General features: G+C 38.3%; 1 protein-coding gene across 3 annotated transcripts in view; it reads left to right on the forward strand.

Annotated features, from left to right (window-relative positions):
* SACM1L (SAC1 like phosphatidylinositide phosphatase) overlaps positions 1–23,097 on the forward strand; it is a 50,370-nt gene that overhangs the window by 19,806 nt on the left and 7,467 nt on the right. For 2 of the 3 annotated variants that reach the window (XM_039837541.1, XM_039837542.1), the window contains exons 4-14: positions 80–207; positions 1,575–1,724; positions 4,525–4,584; positions 5,424–5,457; positions 7,160–7,261; positions 9,299–9,384; positions 10,163–10,249; positions 10,728–10,796; positions 17,152–17,231; positions 20,085–20,183; positions 21,734–21,872. In XM_039837541.1, the coding sequence (XP_039693475.1) occupies positions 80–207; positions 1,575–1,724; positions 4,525–4,584; positions 5,424–5,457; positions 7,160–7,261; positions 9,299–9,384; positions 10,163–10,249; positions 10,728–10,796; positions 17,152–17,231; positions 20,085–20,183; positions 21,734–21,872 (1,034 nt within the window). The remainder of the gene's footprint in view (positions 1–79; positions 208–1,574; positions 1,725–4,524; positions 4,585–5,423; positions 5,458–7,159; positions 7,262–9,298; positions 9,385–10,162; positions 10,250–10,727; positions 10,797–17,151; positions 17,232–20,084; positions 20,184–21,733; positions 21,873–23,097) is intronic. The other variant, XM_039837543.1, reaches the window with a different exon arrangement.

Consider the following 23,097-nt stretch of genomic DNA (forward strand, 5'->3'; position numbering starts at 1 on the left):
GTTTTTAGGGTTTAAGCAATAAGGACTGCTACTTTTGGCTTTATTTATATTTATATGAATTTGGCTTTGCTTTTTACAGGAAATTATCTAATTGTCATTACGAAAAAGACAAAAATAGGTGAATTTTTTAATCATGTAATATGGAAAGCAACAGATTTTGATGTCCTTTCTTATAAGAAGACAATGTTACACTTAACTGATATTCAGGTAAGAAATGCAAGCACTTACTTAATAATTGCAAAACCCAAAGTAGTCCCGAGATGGAGAGAGGGCGATGGACAACGAAGAGTGGGTTTTTATGCCTGATTATTAAGCATCCCGTAGAGCAGGGTCACTCTGCATACCTTTATACCTAGCCATAAAATGTGATTTAAAAAGTTCTTCATATATTTTATCTTTTTTTTTTTAAACTGACTCAGTTCTTAAATTATGAAATTTCACATGGAAAGAAAAGGACAGACAGAAAATGCATGTTTTCAACACCCAGATTCAACTTCATATCCTTTTTGCAAAGAAATAAAATATTAGATGCCTTTGAAGTTTCACTCATTCTGTCTTTCCCCAGAGGGAACGTTTTCCTCACTTTTACCACATGTGAATATGTGTGCGCGTGTGCGTACGTACACGTTCAAACAGCCCTCCTTTGGCACCATTCCTGTATGCACAGATTTCAGTTACCGTGGTTAGTTAACCCCAGTCCCCCAGCAACACAGTTTATATTTCATTTATCGTGTTGTATTAACTAACGAACTAGCCCACTAAAGATGAAAGTGCAAAGAAACAAAAAGTGGCGACTCTAGAGGTGACTTTCAGATTGAGCGTGAGTGGCGGCGGACACAGTGGCTGAGGGGGGGCTGGCACCGTTGCTGTTGAGACTGAGAACGCGGCCGGAGGTGCTAGTGAAGGCGGGTTTGTCAGCGTTAATGACAAAGCGGTTGTGTTTCACGATTCACAAACATTATTTTTTAAAACGAGGATGAAAACAAACATCATCCTTGGTATTCATTGGGAAAGCCAGCTAAAATGATTATCAGAAAATAAAGATAAATATTACTTTTGAAGTACTTTCTTTTAATCTTTGTGTTTTACAAAAAGAATTCTGTTTCACTTACCGTCCACCCCATCCAGTAAAGTTTTTTAAGAATGAGGGTACTGTTCTCTTGTTCCTTGCTCTCTCTGTTACTTGGCCCCTCATGAATTTATGTTTTTCACCTGTGAGGATAATTGCTATAACCTAGTAGGGTTGTCTTCGAAAATAAAAGAGAATCTATGTAAAGTGTCTGGCACACACTAACCTAAGGTAGCGATGTTTGTTAAAATAACTCTTCTGCCCATTATTGTGAGGGAACCATCAGTCGATATAGCAATACCGTGCACTGTTCATCGAGCATCGTCTGTGTCAGGAACTGTCCCCGGTCCTGTGGAAATGGCGCGCTTCCCCTCCCCAGCCCAGTCCTTGTGCCAGTGGTGGGTAACAGGGTCGCACTTACAGGTCGTTTTCATTCTTTTCTCACGCTGACAGATTCCTTTTCAAGTATGAGATGGATTAATTTTTTCCTCCCCTTCGTTTACAGTTGCAAGATAATAAAACTTTCCTAGCAATGATAAACCATGTTTTGAGTGTGGATGGATTTTACTTTTCAACCACATATGATTTGACCCATACTTTGCAGCGGCTGTCCAACACTAGTCCAGAATTTCAAGAAATGAGTCTCTTGGAAAGGGTAAGCTTAATCGTCACTTGTTTTTACATATTTGGGTTTTTTTTAAGGGGCATATCTATTTCATCCATAAAAATATGCATTAATATTTCTCATCTTGGTTATATCGGGATCACGTTTGCGGCTTTGAAAACAAACAGACCATGTTTCAAATACACATCATGATCCCAAATTCGGGACCCCAGAATTGGTGTACGTTACATAGGATTGAGAACCGCTGGCAAAGGTGTCAGAAATCCGACTGGACACACGTGTTGCTGACTGCCCAGCTCTCCCTCTTCTGTAGTGGACAGCTATTGGAGCTAGCAACATAATTATGCTTATAAAATGAATGTTTTGACAAGCGATGTCATTTCCTTCAGTGGTGTTATTTTATAGTTTTTGCAGCTAGAAAAGTAACAACTTGCTGAATTAACAACTTGAAAAGTATTTATTTTGGGGGGTTGTTATTTTTCTTTTTTTTCCTTTTTTTAAGATGAGTGTATCTTTAAGACTAGGCCTCAAATGATCACAACTTAAAATTTCTGCTGGTCAGGAACCTGGATAATTGCTATCTGGATATTTTATTAACAGATATTAGATATGTTTGGGGGCAGACAAAATTTAAAAGGTTGCTGTCAGTTACCTATTAGGTTGGACCATATGAAAGTGCCAGTAATTGACCAGTTTTAAGCAATAAAAATGATAATTTCATATAGTTCAACCTAAATCAATATTTTAGTTGACGGGCTGTTTTAAAGATTTCGTAGTCTAATCTAGTAAAATTTATGTGGGCTTAGTGTAGGTTCCAATGTAAGATACGCTTTTTGTTATGCATCCGAAACTAATATAAAATAATATTGAATATCAACTATAATTGAAAAAGAAAAAAAGAGTAAATGATTAAAAAAACCTGTACCCTCATGCTTTTGACACGATGTTGCAAACGTTTTATTCAAATTCCAGTCATTTTCCCAAACCACCCACTTCTCTGCATCGTCGTTCATTTTTCATTGTGCAGTTCTACAAAATATAAATTGCAACTTTCACCAGCTAGTAAATGTCCACTTCATCCTTTAACATATTTTTGGCACTCCTAGAAAACAAGAAACTTGATTATAAAACTATGCAATGAAAGTAAAAAAAAGAAAAAAGAAATTTGGCTTTTAACTACAAATAGACTATTTTAAAAGCAGTTGCTATGTTCTCTGTTGGTTTATCAGATGTCTCGCAGATGCCTGCTACTTACCAGGCACTGTACTAGCCACTTGGGGACACAGAACGAAAGGACATGGCCCCTGCCTTGTGGCATCCTGTAGTCCGAAACAGAAGTCCAAGCAATCACAAAACAAGGGACGATTGCTGTCATGGAGATAATATGCCAAAGTGTAGTGGGATCCCGAAGTAACATGGGTCTCACTCTGTCTAGGGGGGTCAGGGACAACTTTACAAAGCTAACTTTTGAGCTGAGAATGATGAATAGGCCTTACCAGTCAGGTGACAATGGGAAGGGGAGGGATCCCGGCAGAGACAGTGACGGTATTAGGTTAAACTGAAAAAGAAGCCATCGCATCAGTAGAGAAGGGAAAGGAAATTTTTGGCAGCTAATCAAGAGTCAGAGTTAACACAGGGAACCATAAAAGTGATAAATACACCACACATACCTTAAATATTTTATTTTAACTTAAAATTTTACATTGACTGGTCGATATTTTGATGTAGAACCTTAGACTTTTCTGTGTTTCTGGTTCCTTGATTCCTGATTGTCTTTCCTGGATGAATTACGTTTATAACACTCTCCACTTTGAGTCTCTAAAGATTTCGACACTTCCAGAGCAATCTGTTCGCAGAATCCTATAGATTTTTACTGTGTTTCTCTAATCTTTTATAGTTGCCACTCTCACTTTTAATTCAACAGCAGTTTTATTTTACCAACTTGCCTTTTATCAGTTAAATTCCAAATTGACATTCAGCTTTATGGAAACAGCAGTTTGTTTTTAAATCATGTTTAATTGATATATAAGATATTTAGTTAAATTATGTAATGATGAATAACAAGTACAGCTGGCACAAACCATCTGGGAACACACCTGAATCTTGGGAAGTGTACCTTTCACCGGGGTATGGCTGAGTGCAAGAGCCACTTCCTGTTACGTTCAGCTGGAGGGTCTGTGAGGGATGTCAGTTTGTGTGTTTTATAAAGAGAATGGAGAGAATTGGTTAATCTACTGAGTTGTCGAAGGAGCCTCTTCTGTATTTATAGTTTGAAAGTCAGATTCCAGAGATGAGATCAGAGTTCAGTAAGGGCTGTCAGATCCCAGGAGTGGTCAGGCCACGCAGAGATTTGGTTCTTTAGATGACGGAGTCAGTGAAGAATTTCCAGCAGACAAGAGGCCTGTCTCGTTGGAGAACTGCTGGCAGCGTGTGGAGGAGTGGGTGGGAAGCGCAAGGCCAAGACTTGAGGCGAGAGAAGCCGTTTTACGGTTGGGTTGGAATCGAGTGCTGGCCAAGGCTGACGGCAGTAGATGTGTAGAGAGGATGGGTTTGGAAGGTGATTCCGGACTCAAGGATTGACCGGACATGTGAGAAGGAAAGACCCTGAGAGGACTCCAGGTCTCCGTCTCGGTGGCAGCACTGGCTCGAGGCAGAGGCGGGCGGGCGTACCCAGACGGGGGCTCAGGGTTGGGGGCAAGAGCAGTTCCATTTGGAGCATGTCAGAGGGACCTGTGTGTAGCCGTGAGACAGAAATGTTGATTGTCACTTTTCTCTCTGTAGAAACACCTTGGCAGGAGATATTTTATTAATTTTAAAACTTCTCTCTTAGGCAGATCAGCGGTTTGTATGGAATTGTCATCTTTTACGAGAACTTTCTGCTCAGCCAGAGGTAATTTACACTAAATAAAACCTGCTTATTCGTCATAGTCCAAGTTTTAATTGAATACATATTGTAAAGTGGCCACATAATCACCAGGGATTTGGGTAAATAATTCTAATTTAACTCTGTTTATAACTTAGAAGCTTTCATCAGGCCTACCCTCTCACATTGTTCTAGGTTGAAGAAGACTTATTTTGCTCTGATCTCCTGTAGAAGCCTTAAGTAAAAATACATTGTTTTCTGTAAGAGAGAGAGAGAGAGAGAGACTGGGTCTTGGTGGAGGAATATAGTGGAGAAATGAGGGTCGGAGCTAAGTCCCCAGGCAAGTGGAGCCCTGCTCTGCATTTGTCCTCCTGTGGGGGGTGGCATTCCCTTCAGGCACCCAGGAGAGATGCATGGTTGTCACCTTCCTCTGTCCCTAGCTTATAAAAGTGAGGTACGAACAAGGAGGCCCAGCTAGGAAGCACAATATATGAATCTAGGTAAATAGATTTGCCTGAAGGCATTACTTCTTGTCACTTGCGCTGTTTTTTTGGAACAGTAATTGGAGCTGCAGACAGCTAGCACGAGCATCTTTCCCTGGAGGGTGAAGTTGTTGCAGGCGGAGACTGGAAAGGAGGGAGGGAGCTGTGTCTGTCTGCACCTGCGAGCGGTTCCGTTCGAGGGCGCAGGCCTGCGTGACTGTGGGCGCTGTGATGCAGGAGACACTCGTTTAAGATTCACAGCTGCCCGTAGCGTGCTCCCTCGTAATAGTTGTATGTTACTCCCTCGTGTGTAAATGTGCTTTACAGAGTGCTTTCTGTTTAAAGTATATTTATTTCTAAATGTAACGTATGTCTTCATTTCAGGTCCATCGGTTTGCTCTTCCAGTGTTACATGGCTGTATCCTTACATGTTATACTCCCTAGTTTTCTAGTAGTCTTTACTTGAATATTATAAGGCAGGTTTAGAGACAGTCTCAAATATTTTATGAGGAGAGTATTTTAGAATTAATAGAAATTGCTTTTAATCAAACCCATTAACATAAAATCTTAGAATAGTGATTGTAAATGACTATGGTTTTTTAAAAGAATGTCCCCTTTAGAGTGAATTATTTTCTCTATTCAAGAGTGCTGTGGCTGGTGGTGTAAAGAAGGAACGGGTACACTGTGTTTTTCCTTTCTTAGACTTCGTATCAGTAAACAAGAGTAGCTTGAACCTGGCTATTGAAATAGCTGCAGGAAGAATGAAGATGGATGATGCTGGGGTAGGGGCAGAATCAATATAAATGCAGAATGAGTACTGATTATTTAATTGTAAGTTCATTTAAAAAATTTATTTTTATCATAAACATCGGAATAAAAATAGGGAAGCAAAGCGAGCTGGCTGTGAAAGGGTGAGCACAGTGTGCTGATGTGTGCCTGTCACAGGACTGCGTGCTGCAGAAACCAAGGGGATCTTTGCCAAGTACCCCCAAGAAGCTTACTAACACAGCAGCCTGTGTTTTGTTTGTTCATTCTGCTCATAGGATTTCCTTAAATTACTGTGCTTGTGAAACGTAAAGAAAGCAGAAAGGTAATGGAGGACACATTTTCACAGTTGCAGAGGAATAAAAATGAGAAAGTCTCAGGATAAGTGCTCCTGCTTATTCTGTTTGTGTTTTGTTTTGTTTTCCTCTCGTTCCTGGAGCTTTCCAGACTCTCTAAGAACAAATCTGTATTGGTTTCTAGCACTTTAACGAGTTTGGGTGAATTGTGTGGTTTTTTTTTTTTTCCTCAAATGAGATTATGAATGGACAGATAATATCAAGGGCGATAATGGATCATTTTTTCTAGGCAGTTTGTCCATTTAGCTAAATCTAAACTTTTAAATTAGCTTTGTTTAATGTGGTTTCTTGGTTAGACGAATAATTACATGTTTCACATACATGCAGACAGGTCAGCAAGAACAAAGGCCCCAAGCCTGCAGCATGACTGGAGCAGAGAGAGTGGACAGCGAGAGGTAGTCCAAGAAGGAGCTGGGCCCAGATGGTATAGGGCCGAATAGGCTGTGTCTTTGCTTTAACTGTGATGAGAACCATTGGCATCTGAGTGGAGGATTGGCCAACGAGACAGGATCACTCTGATGGCGATGTTAGAAGGCCTAAGGCGAGCAAAGGAGGAATCAAGGAATAATTAGGAGGCAGTTTCAGTAATGTGGGTGGGGGAGGTGATGTCGCCTGGGACCAGGATGGTAGCTGTGATGCTGGTGGAAAATGGTCAGGTTCTCCGTCTGTTTTGAAGGTAGAGCTAATAGGATTTTCTGCAAATTGTACGTGGAGCATGAAAGAGAGACGTTTACTATGAATCTAAATTTTTGGCCAGAGTAAGTGGAAGGAAGCCATCCACTGGGGTAGGGAAGAGTCTGGAGGTGGGGGTGAGGCCGGAAGTATCCAGACTTCCATTTGGACATGTGAAGCTTGAGATGTCTGTAGATACCCAAGTAGATTTAGATTCATACCAGGCTCTTCTCTTTCAGACCCCAGGTACAATTCGTCAGAATTGTTTAATCTGGAAATAATATATGTGATTTCTGTATAAGTTATATTTTTCTTAATGTAGTTAAGTTATTACTATGCACTCGTGTTCTATTAATGGAAAGTACTTTGATTGGATTCTCATCTCGAGGAGGAGTTGTTTCAGAGCCGGCGTGCGCTATTATGTAAGAGGTGAGATTGATTAAGTCAGCCTGATTTACTACTGGGTTATATCACTACTTAATGTTTTGTTTTACAGTGACATGACTATAATATTTTGTATTCTATTTTTTATTGTCATTTTATAGCCTTACTAAATGTTTATCTCCTGCTTCTTTGGAATAATTAGGTAGGTCTTCTGTGCTTTACGCCAGCTCCTGTAGTGATGTTATAGTGCAAATGTTAAGAGACACTGGGGACTGCTTTTACTACTTGAAGAGGAACTGGTCATGTGGTTTGCTGGATGCCTGAAAGTACAGCTTAGTGTAGTTTTCAGTAACCTAAACCCATATCAGAAAGTATTTTCTTTCATTGTCCTTAGTTTCTTCACATGCATGGAGCTGGATGGACATTTGTCTTTATGCCATCAACTTTAAAGATTTTCATTTTGAGCAATTGTTTTCTAGGCTTTGGACTAGCAAATGCTAATTTGCTTAAACCAAACTTTTAAAATCTGTATTAAAAGTTACCATCATGAAAAGGAGTCACTTTTTTTTTGGCCAGACTATCAGAATAAAATCCTGTGGGCCATTAGATAAATGGTAGCAGTTTTGGAGCAGGAAGTTGTAAAGATTATTTTGTTAATCTCCCATATTACAGGTAATATATCAGGGGAAGAAAGACATGAGCGAGCTAGCTAAGATCACAGAACCAGAGTTAGAGTTAGCAGCTCCCTTGTAACTAGATTTTCTTGGATGGAGACATATTTTTTAATTGAATTTTTTGAATAGGTAATACATTCACATAGTTCAGCAATCAGAAATATTTCTCATTTCCGACCCCATCTGCTGCACCTAACCCCCTACCAGCGGATCAGTTGTTAGTTTCTGGTTATCCTTCCAGATAATTTTTATGCTATTACAGGTGTGTTCTCCTTTTGTATACAGTGGTTGTATACTGTGCACATTTTCTTGCACTTTGGTGGTTTTTTTTTTTAAACTTAATGTATCATGGAAATCTTTTCATGAAAGTCTCTCCCTCTCCCTCCTTCCCTCCCTCCCCCTCTTCCTCCCTTCCCTCTTCAACTCCCTCTTCATTTCTCCATCTCTCTCTCATCTTTAAAAATAACTACACAGTCTTCCTTTCCTTAATGGGAATTGTGGAAAGAACCAAGTATAGCCCATGCTTCTGACAAGTACTTGTAGAGGATATTGAGAAGGCATTTTATACTGATTTGACTCAAAACTTATGTCCCCTTCTGGTAATATATTAACAAAAAGACTAATTAATACCTCACACCTCAAAATGTTATGTTTGAGAAAGATGTCAGGTAGAAAGAACGTTATATTTGAAACAGTTAAATGTTGATTTATTTCTGATAATTTGGTATTTTGAGTCAGGGACTAACTTGAAAGTAACCTTTGTTTAGCAAGCTTTTTTAGTAAAAATAGATCACGTGAACACGACTGTAAAGGAATGCTTTAAATGTTTGAAAAGATTAAGCAGACTTAAGACTAAACACTAGAGCAGTGCTTTTCAAACTAGGCTTTGTGGGTATATTCATGGAGTTGTACAAATTCTAGGATCATATACAGTTTTTGTGCTTTCATTTTGATAATTAAAATCATTATAAGCGTCTGCTGGACCATTTCCATTATTATAACAAAATGGTATTAACATAATGGCTACATTTGCATTAGTACTTTTTCAAAGTGGGATTTATGGACATACTCTCAGGGATCCTTGAGAAATCGGATCTCTCAAGTTTGAGAAACACTGTTGTAGAGGAATTACAGGATTGTGTATGTATAAACAATTGATGTATTAAATAGCAACTAAGTTCATTTGTTTACTAATGGATCCTTAATAATCCCTGTAAGCCTGTTTAAAAGGAGCTTCTATTAGGTTTCTGATCATGGATTATGCATTTGTTCAAAATTTATTTTTGTTAAGTACTTTTCCACTAATTTGAACTGACTTAGTTCTCTCCAAAGTAAACTGAATTAGTGAGTTTCTGATGTTTTTCTTATGTACTAAGTTATAGTTAATTCTAATTTTTTTTCAATTTAGGAATTGATTCTGAAGGCCATGCAGCTAACTTCGTAGAAACCGAACAAATCGTGCACTACAATGGGAGCAGGGCTTCATTCGTACAGGCAAGCCAGCTGTCCGGCAGGCGGCCAGCCAGGCGGCCTTCTCCACTTGGATGTTATTTTCTGTCATTATTGAAATCTCTCTTCCCTCCTTTTTAAAGTAATGTCATCGTCTACAGTGTAGAAAAAGTTCACCCAAAACATTAATCCAGCACTCAGGTGCTGACATTTCCTGCTGGTGAATTAAATTCCTAAAGGAGAGGGTAGGGTAGGAGGTCCAGGGTTATGGAAATGGAGCCACCTGTCAGCTTAACCCTTTAGATTCCTTCGGGGCAGTGACATAGGACAGGCTGCTGACTCTCCCTGCCTTGCCCGTCACTGTGAGATAATCAATCTCTCTCTCGTTGGCACCTTACAGAGTTGTGGATCACTTGCTGCTCCAGAGCACCGCTGGCTAAATTTATGAGTTCATAAACATACTCATTTGAGAATGGATAATTTTCCAGCTCTATTATACTGCCAAATTATATAACAGACATAACTTGTTAATTTTTACTCTTAGATATTTGATTTATTTTAGAATTTAGGGGAAACAATAAAGTGTGTGCTACACCAGTGCAGTGTATATAAAATCAGAAGGAGAAAAAGGCCTTTCTAAATGTATTCCCACGAAATACAACCTATAGGAGCAGGTATACATGGACTTCTTTCGTAGTCTGTAGGTTGTATTTATAGCTTTTCCTTTGTAGTCGTTGATATGTATATACCACTGACAGTAAGCGGAGAAAAACAATTTTGTGTGTGTATATGTTTCTTTTCACATTTCTCTCTTTTCTTTTAGACTCGTGGATCAATACCAGTTTTCTGGTCTCAAAGACCAAATCTCAAATACAAACCACAGCCACAGATCAACAAAGTAGCAAATCACGTGTGTATCTTCCACACTTTTCTTATTGGCTAAAAATAGAAGCATAATGGCATTGTAGTTTACACGTAGAGCATGTATTTATTCTTCATAAGTCAGAATCCAACATTTTTGAGGCCTTCTTTCTTGTTTCTGGCACATAGCAAACCTTTAAACCAAAAGGTTGTATAGATGACATGTTAGAAATGTGGAAAAACGAGCTGGGACTGAATGGCATCTCAAAATTAACTTTATAATTTTATAGTATTTAGTGTATTCCATTTGAGATTTTCTCAGAATTGGTAGTTTTGCAGCTCAAAGTAGAGTGGCTTGTAATTACTATTTACTACATAGTATTTAGAATATCTAGGAGTCATGGTTCCCATCCTACTGTCATTCTTTTGAATATAGAAATAGAATATTTAAGGAGATACTTTAAAAAACTTATAAATATTCTTCTAATGTAATCCAATGAAGTATATAACTCTTTTTTCCTCTCTAGATGGATGGTTTTCAAAGGCATTTTGATTCACAAGTAATTATTTATGGAAAACAAGTCATAGTCAATCTGGTATGTTTCTTACTTGTTTTGGGGGAACAAACCAAGCAAAAATAATTGCTTTTTTTTTTTTAACATAACATAAAATACCATTTTTAAGTGTGCAATTTAGTGGCATTAAGAATTTTCCAGTGTCGTGCAAACATCACTACTGACCATTTATAGACCCTTTCTCTCTTCTACTTTCTGTATAAGTTTGCCTATTCTTGGTACCACATAAAAATGAGATCATATAATATATGTGTTCCTTTGTGTCTTGCTTATTTCACCTAGCATAATGTTGTTAAGGTTCATTCAGGTTGGTTCATGTTACAGCATGTATCAAAATTATTTTCCTTTTAAAGACAATGTGTAAACCACATTTTGTTTATCCATCAATGGACATTGGATTGTTTCCACATTTTAGCTCTTGTGGATAAGGCTGCTGTGAACATGGATGTGCAAGTATCTGTTTGAGTCCCTGCTGTCAGTTCTGTTAGGTATATACCCAGGAATGGAATTGCTGTATCTTATGGTAATTCTGTGTTTACCTTATTAAGGAACCACCATATTGTCTTTCATAGTAGCTATGACAATTTGCATTCCCACCAACAATGTACCAAGGTTCTAATTTCTCCTCATCCTTGCCAAAAAACTTGTTATTTTCTGAATTCGTTTTGTTTTTTTGAGTATAGTTATCCTTATGGGTGTGAGGTGGTGTCTCATTGTGGTTTTGATTTGCATTTCTCTAATGACTAGCGATGTTGAGCATCTATTCACGTATGCAATAAGCTATTGGCATATCGTCTCTGGAGAAATGTCTACTCAAGTATTTTGTCCATTTTTAATCAGGTTGTTTGTTGTTTTGTAGTTGAGTTATAGAAGCTCTTTATGTATTCCGAAGTTAATCTTTTATCAGATGTATGCTTTGCAAATACTTTCTCTCATTCTTTGGGTTGTCTTTTTATTCTTTTGATTATGTTTTCTGATACATAAAAGTTTTTTATTTTGATGAAACCAATTTATTTTCTTTTGTTGCCTGTACTCTTGGTGTTATATTCAAGAAGTCATTGCCAGACCATTGTCATGAAGAGTTTCTGCTGTTTTCTTCGAAGACTTTTATAGTTTTATATCCTGTGTTTAGCTCTTTGATCCATTTTGAGTTAATCTTTATATATATAGATCAGCCTCATTCTTTCGCATGTGGATATCCAGTTTCTCCATTGCCATTTGTTGAAAAGACTGTCCTTTCCCCATGGAATGATCTTGACATTCTCGTCAAAAATCAGTTGAATACATATGCAGGGGATTATTTGGGAGCTTTTCATTCCATTGGTCTTTGTCTGTTCTCTTGCCAGCATGACAGTTGATTTGATTACTGTGGCTTTGCGTTGCAAGTTTTGAAATTATGAAGCATGAAACCTCCAAATTGTTCTTTTTCAAGATTGTTTTGGCTATTTGGAGTCGCTTGAGCTTCCATGTGAATTACAGGATGGGGTTTTCTATTTCTGCAAAAAAAAAAAAAATGCTATTGAGATTTTAAATAGGGATTGCATTGAAACTATAGATTACTTTGGGTAGTATTATCTTAACAATATTAAGCCTTTGAGTTTATGATCACCGATGCCCTATCATTTATTTATGTCATCTTTAGTTTCGTTCAGTAATATTTTGTAGTTTTCAGTATACAACTTTTTCACATCCTTCATTAAATGTATTTCTGAGTATTTTGCTATTTTTGAGCCTTTTTATACATGGCGTTTTTAAAATTCCTTTTTGAATTGTTCATTGTTAGTGTATAGACATGCAGTTGATTATTGAATGTTGATTTTGTATGCTGCAACTTTGCTGAATTCATGTATCTCTAACAGCTTTCCATGGCATCTTTAGGATTTTCTACATATAAGATCATGTCATCTGAAAACATAATTTTACTGGTTCCTTTACAGTTTGGATATCTTTCTTTCTTTATTTTTCTTGCCTAATCGCTGTGTCTAGGACTTTCAGTACTATGTTGAAATGAAGTGGCAAAAGCGGGCATCTTGTCTTGTTCCTGATCCTAAGGGAAAAGCTTTCAGTCTTTCACCATTAAGTGTGTTAATTATAGGTTTCTCATATATGACCTTTATCGTGTTGTGGAAGTTTCCTTCTATTCTAGATCATTGAGTTGAGTATTTTTATCAAGAAAGGGTGTTGAATTTTGTCAGATGCTTTTTCTGTATTATTTGAAATGACCACGTGGTTTTTCTTCTCTCATTCTATTAATGTCATGTATTTATTAATTTTCGTATGTTGAACCATTCTTGCATTGTGGGACTAAATCCCATTTGGTCTTGGTGTATAATCTTTTTAATATGCTGCTAAATTTGGTTTGCTGTTTGGGAATGTTTGCATCAATATTCATGAGAGACATTGATCTTTACTTTTTTTTTTTATAGTGTTTCTGTCTGGTTTCGGTATCAGAGTAATCTGACCTCAGTGAATGAATTAGGAAGCTTTCCCTCTTTTTTAATTTTTTGGAAGAGTTTGAGGAGGATTGGTATTCTTTACATTTTTGGTAGAAAATTTGTGAACCATCATTACAGTGAAGCCATCATGTTTCGGGCTTTTCTTTGTTACCGATTCAACCTCTTTATTGTATATAGGTCAATTCAGGATAGATGCTACGATTCAGTTTTGGTAGAGTGTGTTTCTAGGAATTTGTTCATTTCATCTAGGTTGTCCAATTTGTTGACACATAAATGTTTATGGTTTATTCTCTTATAATCCTTTTTATTTTTCTAAAATTAGTAATAATGTTCCCACTCTCATTCCTGATTTTAGTAATGAATCTTCTCTTTTTTTCTTCCTTGGTCATTATAGCTAAAAGTTTGTCAGTTTTGTTGATTTTTTTTCCCAAAGAACCAACTTTGGTTTCATTGAGTTTTTCTCTGTTGTTTTTCTATTTCTTATTCTATCTCTGCTTCAGTCTTTATTATTTCCTTCCCTTTGCTAGCTTTGAGTTTTGTTTGCTCTTCTTTTTTTGGTTCCTTAAAGTATAAAGTGAAAGCATTGATTTAAGGCTTTATTTTTTAATTTGTGTGTTTACAATTACAAATTTCCCTTAGCACTGCTTTTGCTTTATTTCATAAATTTTGGTGTTTTGAATTTTTGTTTTTATTTGTCTCAAGGTATTTTCTAATTTCTCTTATGCTTTCTTTCTTAACCCAATGTTGTTTAATTTTCACATATTTATGCAGTGTCTAGTTTTCTTTGTTACTGATTGTCACTTTCATTCTATTATGATCAGAAAAGATACCTTGTGTGACTCAAGTTACTTTAAATTTATTAAGACTTGTTTTGTGGTCTAACATAGCATCTATCCTGGAGACTGTTCTATGCGCATTGAGAAAAATGTATATTCTGCTTTTGTTGGGTGGCATGTTCTGTTTATGTCCGTTAGGGCTTATAGATATAATTGGCTGTTGGTCTTCAGATTCTGTTTTCTTGCTGACTTTCTGTCTGGTTATTCTACTCATCCATTGTCAAAGTAAGTTATTGAAGTCTCTAGATATTATTGTAGAATTGTCTATTTCTCCCTTCAGTTCTTTCAGTGTTACTTCATATAGTTTTGGGCCCTGATGTTTGGTGCCTTGATATCTTGTTATATCCTCTTGGTGAATTGAGTCTTACCAATATATAATGTCCTTTGTCCTTCTAACAGTTTTTTACTTAAAGTCTGTTTTGTTTGATCTTAATATAGTCACCCTAGCTCTCTTTCGATTAATGTTTGAAATACCTTTTTCATCCTTTCACTTTCAACCTGTTTGTGTCTTTAGATCTAGAGTGAATGTCTTATACAACGTATAGTTGGATCATGTAATTTTTAATCCATTCTGCCAACTTGTGCCTTTTGATTGGAGAGTTAATTCATTTATATTTAAAGTAATTACTGATTTATAAAACCTTATTTCTGCCATTTTGCTATTTGTTTTCTGTATCTCTTACAGCTTTTGTCCCTCATTTCCTCCGTTACTGTCTTCTGTTGTGTTTAGATGATTTTTTTTTATAGTGACACATTTCGATTACCTTTTGATTTATTTTTATATATATTTTGGATATTTTCTTTGTGGTTACTATGAGGATTACATGTAGCATCCTCAAGTTATAACGCCTAATTTGATACCAACTTAACTTCGATCATGTACAAAAAGTCCACTCTCATAAAGACTTGTCCCTCCCCTTTATGTTATTGATGTCACAAATCACATTTTTATATATTTTATTTCTAATAACATAGATTTATAATTACTTTCTATGTATATAAGTTCTGTAGAAAATAAAAAGTGGAGTTACAGACCAAGATTACAATAATGCTACCTTTTATAGCTGGCTGTGTATTTGGGTTTACTGGAGATCTTAATATCTTCACGTGACTTTGAGTTGTTTATAGCATCCTTTCATTTCAACCTGAAAGACTCCTTTCGCGTCTTTCATAGGGCAGGTCTAGTGATAACGAACTCCCTCAGCTTTTTTTTTTATCTAAGAATGTCTCAATTTCTCATTTTTTTAAAGGATGGTTTTGCCAGATATAGAATTCTTGGTTGACAATTTTTTTCTTTCAGCACTTTATATATATCATCCCACTGCTGAGGTTTCTGAAGAGAAATTGGTATATAACCCTATTGATACTTTCCTGTATATGATGAATCTTTTTTCTTGCTGCTTTCAGTATCTTCTCTGTATTTCAGTTGTTTAATTATGATATGTTTTTTTGTGGGTTTCTTTGGGTTTATCACACTTGGAGTTTGTTACATGTCTTGGATTTGAAGATTTATGTCTTTCATCCAATTTTGGAAGCTTTTGGCCATTTTTTCTTTAAATAATCTCTCTGCCCCTTCCTCTTTTCTTTCTGGGACTTCCATAATGAGTATATTGTCCATTTGATGGTTTACCAGAAGTTCCCTATGCTGTTTACTTTTCTTCATTTCTCTGCCCCTCAGACCTGATTATTTCATTTGTTCCATATCTTCAGGTTTGCTGTTTCTTTTTTTCTTCCTGTTCAAATGTGATTTTTAACTTCTCTAGTGAAGTTTTAATTTCCATTTTGTACTTTTTAGCTTCAGACTTAGTGTTTGCTACCTTTGAGTAATTTCTGTTTACTTGTTGATATTCTTATTTTGTTTTCCTGATTTCCTTTAGTTCTTTGTCTGTCTTGTATTTTACCTCTGAGCATACTTAAGACAGTTTTAAAACCTTTTTCTAATAAGGTTTCTGCAGGGATGGTTTCTGTCAGTTTATCCTTTTCCATTAAATATGCTTCATTTTCTTTGTATGCCCTGTGATTGTTGTTGAAATTTGGGCATTGGATGGTTCTAATGTGATAACCCTGAAAGCTAGATTCTTCTTTCTGTTCTTTTGTTTTATTTTTGTTTTGATTGTTGAAGACTATAGTAATCCATTTGTTTTGAGACTTTGCCAAACTATTTTTGCAAAGACTATTTTGAAACTTTTCCAAACTATTTTTGCAAAAACTGTTCCTTGTCTATTCTTTTAGCTCATGTTCAGCTAATGTTTTGACAGAGACGTTTTCGAATGCCAGGAGTTAAAGCAAAGAAAAAAAACAGAACAACATCAGCTCCCAGTCTCTGCAGTTTGGTTCTGTGTTGGAGCAGTCCTTCACTGATTAGCTAAAATTGCTCTCAGCCTAGGGATCATGAAGACTTTAGGTCTTCTTAGGACTTTTCTGAGCATGCATCTTGCCTGGATATGCATGTGGCTTTCTAAAATCCTCCTAATGGGTGACTATTTTGAATGTCCCAACTTCCCAAAGAGTATCACCCCAGCTTCTTCTTCAGGTTTTATATGGTCTGATTTACGTCTCCACCTGAAATCTCTTGTCCTAGGCATCTGTTGGTTTATAGTCATCTCGTTGCTTTTACGGGCAGAGTCCATCACTTCCTGCCTGTGTTCAGAGTTATGCAAGGCAGGTATAAATGAATTAGTCCTTCAGGTCAGAACAAAACATACACAATAATTTGCAGGTAAGGTCTGGTCTCCTCCCTCCAGTTTGGGGAGAGGAACCGAGAACTAAGTTGCCACTGATTAAGACGAAGACCATCGCTGCACTGGGAAGGGAGGTGGGGTAAGGGCAAGTAAAAATTCCACAGAACTCCTGTGAGTTTGAAGATGGCTTTGTCTTGATTGGGCATTTGTTTGGTTGCTTAATACCTTTGATTGTTTTTTAGAGCTCATACGAAGTTGGTCTGAACCAGACAGCTTCTGGATTTTTCAGTGTTTTTGTAAGGGAACAAGAACTCGGATCTTCCTAGTCTGCCATTTTGCTGATGTCACTCTCTCCTTTTAAATAAACTTAAAAGAAAGCTATGGTGTTTTTAATCTTTTACAGGTTAACCAGAAGGGCTCAGAGAAGCCACTTGAACAGGCGTTTGCAACCATGGTGTCTTCCTTGGCAAGTGGAATGATCAGGTACTTTACTAAAAACCCATTGGAGCTCTTTTTATGTTGGATGTTAACTTGTATATATACACAAGTACTTAGGTCTCAAAATGTATATATATTTCGGCTCTTTTTTAAAATACTAGATCAAAACATGATTTTGTTGGCTTAAAATTTTCTCTGGCATAATTTTTATTGTAGAATAACTTTTTAACCATTGAATTTTAATTTTAATTTCGTAAAAATTTAGTCCCTGATTAAAATCCCCTCTTTGAGGCTTTGTATCACTGTGACCACTGGGTCCAGAATTGCAGTTCCTCATGATTGCTAGGAGTTGTCTTTGTGGTTCCAACCACCACGAGCTGGAGCCAGTTTACTTTGGCATGGCCTTGTCTGGAGTAGCAGCTGTGCCTTTCCTATAAGTCACCAGTCAACAGTTATAAACTGTGTAGCCTTGTCAGAAGATGAGGATCCTAAAATATCAGCGGTTGCCCTGTGGAGAGGTACAGGGTGATGAGTCAGCCCATTTGGAGCTCTCTGCAGCAGGAAATGCGAGCAGGAAGAGTGGGCTCTACTCTGGTAGGAAGTGGTCACGGGCGTTGGGGGGGAACCTTTCCAAAGAAGCAGTACTGGGTTGTTTAGGGAGACATTTTTTTTAACCTATGGAAAATTTTAAACATATACAAAAATAGACTCTTTGGGGAAGAATTTGTCTATTTTGTCTAATTCTAAAACTCTCTAGCAAATTCATCAGGCCCTCACCCATGCACATTTTCTGCCTTCTCAGTGGAACCCGTCAGAGACGCTTGGGAGGACTCAGAGAAGGGATTCCTAACCAGGACGTGCTCTAGATCCTCAGAGGCACTTACTCAGGATATACCTCAGACTCGAAAAACGAGGATCTCTGAGTGTGGGGTCCAGCACGTATACTCTGGAAGAGGCACCTCCGCACACCCTCTGCCCCACAGGGTGCCCGTATGTGTGCTCACCTCCAGAGCTGTCTTGGGTTTGCAGCAGCAACTGACTATGAGAACTTGAGGCATAGGTCAGGGGCTAAGGTTATACCCTTGGTGTTCCGGGGAACTTGGAGGACACCTACTGCTAAAAGTGAACACCCCAAAGCTCTGAAGACCACCAGATAGAGGAGCATGTTCAAAAGAATATTTAATTTTTTTTTCCACTTAATATATTTTCTGGCAGGGATAAAAATCAGTCTTTTGGTTAAAGTGAAATTAAATGGTAGATTTATTTTCATCTTTCAGATATCTAATGGATATTCACTTTTAGTTTTTTAACTGTTATTACTTTGAGTAAATTAAATAGATTAAATTGATGGATTGGTGGATGACCAGACAGAGAAAAGTCATACATTTGCTCTTCTAAGGAATGGAAAGTTATTCTTTTGGAAACCGGATGAAAAAATGAAATGTGCAAGGTTATGTGTCTCCACAGGTTTCTTCTTAGACTTTTGAAAGAAGTAGAACTACTTGACTGTTGGGATCAGCAGTAAATTAATATATTTAAAATCATTTATTATCAAAATGTAACTATGTAGCTCATTCTTAGAAGATATAAATACGATTTTAGAAGGATCTAAGCTTAAGAATTCAGGTACATTTAGGTACTAGTGAGCTTCTTAACTTCTTCGGAGAAGTCTAGCGCTGTTGCTCCTGGTCAGAGCACTCCAAAGTAACTGTCACACTGTCACTTTCATTGGAGCTGTCTTTGAAAATGCTCCCCCACCCTAGTCTTTCCAGCGTCTAACCTCTCAGTCGGCTGACCTGTATTTTTGTATTTTTGCACTAATTTCTAATTTTGTTTCTAATATCTCACCTGAGATGACCATCGAGGTAGTAAGAGCCCCTCTTTTGACCGGCTTAGAAGCCCATACTGTTGATGCCCCGTCTGTTGGAGCCACGAGATCAGACATTGCCTCTGAATTGCGCTGTATAGACGAGCATAATGCCCTTCCACAGTCCTACTCTGTGACTCAGCGTGATCCCTGAGTGGGAATTTGGGCAGAAGTGGAGTATGTGAGGGTTTTAATGTGCCCTGGTGCTCAGGTGCTCTGCCTTCTTCCTGCTCTGACTTTCAGGAATTGGTTAATGATTTTTTTCCCTCTCAAGGGGCAATGTTTTTCAGCTCGTACTAGGACGTCTTCACTGTTAGATGTATTCTAACGTTGAGATTTGCGCCTCTTAAATATTAGATAACTGAAAACAACCCATTACAGATTGACAAACAAGAAAATCTTCTCTACCACGGGTATATGCAATGTATAGATTTGGCGAAGTGGAAGTTTTTGCTAGTGTGGACAGTAACTAACGAGAGTGTGGACCATCCTGCTTCTGCTTTTTCTCACGACCCCTAGTATACAACAGACAGTCTAACTCTCTTTGGGCTGAATCAAGTTTGACCATTTTGAACAATAAAATGGGACCTTATTCTGTGCACATGGGGGTGGAGAGTAAATATAAGCTAGATACCCAACTGGAGAAGGCTTTTTCTATTACAGATCTGATTGCTGTACCTGAGCGCTCTTCCCTACATTTAGCCGGGCTGCTTCTGTGCTCCTCTCTGAGGGCCTCTAGACGAGCACGTGAAAGCAGAAGAGAGTGTGTGCGCGTTTTGTTTCCTTCAGTAGATAATGAGCGCAGTGCTCACTTCGGCAGCACGTATACTAAAATTGGAACGATAGTGAGCACAGGAAGGTGGGCTGTGTGTGTGTGTACAGGGGTGAACCCAGAGTGAGGGAGGCTCTGCTGTTCCCAGGAAATCTGTGTGCCATGCTATACGGAGAGGAACTCAGCCGTGAAGATATTATTAATAGAAGGAAAATGAATAATCTTTGATCCGTTTTGAATATCTTTTTTTTTTTGGTAGATACATTGCCTTTGACTTCCATAAGGAATGTCAGAATATGAGATGGGATCGACTAAGTATTTTATTGGATCAGGTAGCAGAAATGCAAGATGAATTAAGGTAAGCTATATTATTTCCCTGCAGAGGTCAAGGGACAAGGACATATTTATTATGCATTATCCAGCAGACTTACAATTCTCTAGATTGACAGCACTTGTCTATACTATTATTTTTAGGTTTTTTTTTTAATCGGAGAGATGAGACTATATTTTAAATATTTTTAAATTCTTAAAAATTACTGGGTATTTTCATATTCTTATGAATCATTTTTTACACACTTACAAGTTTTTAATAATTGAAGTTAGTTTACTGCTGTTTTATATTCAGTTGTTTTCACTAGACATCCTGTTACGGGCGTTTCGCCGTCAGCCTGCCCAGTCTTTGCGGCGGTCGTGCGTGACGGCTTTTGTGTAGCCCGCTGGGTCGTCGCTGTCCCAGTCCAGTGCTCTCCTCCGCACTGACTGTCTGGTTTCCTCTCCTCTTCCTGCTGTGAGCGATTGTGCTGCACTGAATCACTCTGGTGTACATATTTTTACTTCTGTTAAATTATTTCCCAAAATAAATTCTTGAGAGTAGGAGTAATAGCTCAAAGAGTCTGAATATATATTTATGGCACTTTCCATGTGTGTTTATCACGGTATTTACTGTGTCAGTTCACAGGTTTACCGTATTCTGCACGTGTCAGACTTTACTTATTTTAAGCCAGAAAAAGGAATCTGTAAACCATTCTATCATTTTGTTCTGCCTTAATTAATTGATTGATGTTATCTAGTATTCATTTTATGCTCCGTTCCATACACTCTGTGAGCATTTGATGCGCATTATACATTATCTCATTCGGGCCTGAGAGCAGCCTGGTGGTGCCGTCGCCTCCATTTTGTAGATGAAGAGACTTAGGCTCAGAGAGATTCGGTTAATTACTTAAAGTGACACAGCTAGCAAGTCGCCCAAGGAGCTAAGGCCAGCAAACCTGATCGTTTGCTGCCAGAGTTCATTCTCTTCGCCTCCACGCTATGTAGTGTCACATCTTCAGTGCCTAGAATTATCTGAGGAGATGGTGAAAAATGAAGGAAACACAAGAACTGGTAACTGTGGTCGACACCAGTGTAGACATCTGGGTGGGGAAAGGGAGAAAGGGAGACAGGTTTCTCAAATAATACCCTATTATGTCATATAAATTTTGTGCTATTTGTGTATTTTACCCATTCGGACAAGTGTTTTTGATGCACAGTATCTGACCCTTGCTTCAGAGATTCTTACTCAGTTTATCTCAAGGCCATGCTTCTTCGTTTTTAACAAACTCGGGGAACTCTGATACAGTTAGAACAGGGGCCACGCTTCGAGAAACCCTGCTGTGCAGGATGGAGGCGGAATGATGATGCCACAGGAAGCCCTCTTCTGGCCTTAGGGAAACACGGTCGTGTCCATAGCAACTTCCGCCCTTGAAACTTCTTTTTGATCAAATGGACTTGGGCCATGCATTTCCTGTCTGACCTCTTAATTTACTGATTTTAATAACGTTACCAATAAGAAACCTGTGTTATAAGAAGTATGTCCTTAGTAGATTTAACTGACTTTGGTATGAGAGTGTTTATACAAATATGTTTTAGTTATTTTCTAGTGGACTCTGCCGGCAAGGTGGTGACCAACCAGGAGGGCGTGTTCCGCAGCAACTGCATGGACTGCCTGGACAGGACCAACGTCATCCAGAGCCTGTTGGCGCGCCGCTCGCTTCAGGCCCAGCTGCAGGTGCAGATTCTTTTTTGCCTTTTATTAAACAATACAGCAAAAAATGAAAGAAACTTCGTTTTTCAAAACCAGTGACAGAAAACATTCACATTGTCCCCACCGAAACCCAGCTCTCCCTGTGTTTGTGTCTTGCCAGCCATGGGTGTGCACATTTTCTGTAACTCTGGTCAGTATAGTTATGCACAATTTTTAATCTTGCCATTTTCCTCTAGCATTATACATAATCGTAGTTTTTAAGAGTTGTGTTGCACTATAGTTTATTAAGCCATTTAAAAGGTTGCTACATTTTTTGGCCTATAAATAACACTGTAGAGAATATATCTGTATATATTGTTATAAACTCGAATTATTTCCTTCAGGTTAATTCTTAGTTCAATTAGTGGGGTGAAGAGAATATATATCCTCCTTTGCAAGAGGGTCATGACAGTTCACGCTGGCACCAGCCAGCAGTGATAAGTGAATCCATTTCATTGAGCTCTTGCCAGTATTAGATATTTTTATTTAAAACTTTTTTCTATTAGTCAAAATAGTACCTCAAGGTTGTTTTTATTTGCATCTCTTTTATTACTGGCAACAGGTATTAACTTCCAGATAAAAAGCTTCTGACACAGTTTTGCTTTACCGTTAAGACTGTGCTGTTGATAAAAATAGAGATAAATATTTTCTTCTGCTTATATTTGGAATTAAAAGTACGTAGAGCCCAAATTTCCGGATCACATTGGCGTTTGCGGTGAGAGGTAAACAAATGCCCCCCTGATGGTTTCCTTGAGCAGTAAGCGTTCGGCTCCGCGTATGACAGCTTCATGGTGCGTGGGGGGTGTGGAGGTGGGACCTCTCCCTCAGGGTGCCTCGCCCTGGGACCCTCACGGAGCACGTGCCCAGGGGGTGGACTCCCTGTTGGAGTGCTCCGGCTCCTGTCGCACTGTGTCCCCGTCAGTCTGCCAGGGTGACGTCAGAGGATGGTTTTCAGCAGCCACAATGTTAGGAATGATGGTTCCAAGGCTGAGTAACAAAAACCTATTTAAGAAGCTTCTGCAATCTTTATGTCACTATTTTACGTGCTAAATGTGGTGTCGAAAACCCAGCCGGTTTCTGAGGGTCCTCGGCAGGAACCTCGCACGCGTCAGCGCCTGCCACTGTGTGGGCTCCAGTTGTGCCGTCCCCTTCCAGGGAGGCAGAGTTGGTCCCCAGTGAAGGTCGAGGGTGGCTCCTGTGCTGGCGGGGG

This window comes from Pteropus medius, unplaced genomic scaffold (genome assembly GCF_902729225.1).
Source record: "Pteropus medius unplaced genomic scaffold, Ma_sr-lr_union100, whole genome shotgun sequence".
NCBI lineage: Eukaryota > Metazoa > Chordata > Mammalia > Chiroptera > Pteropodidae > Pteropus > Pteropus medius.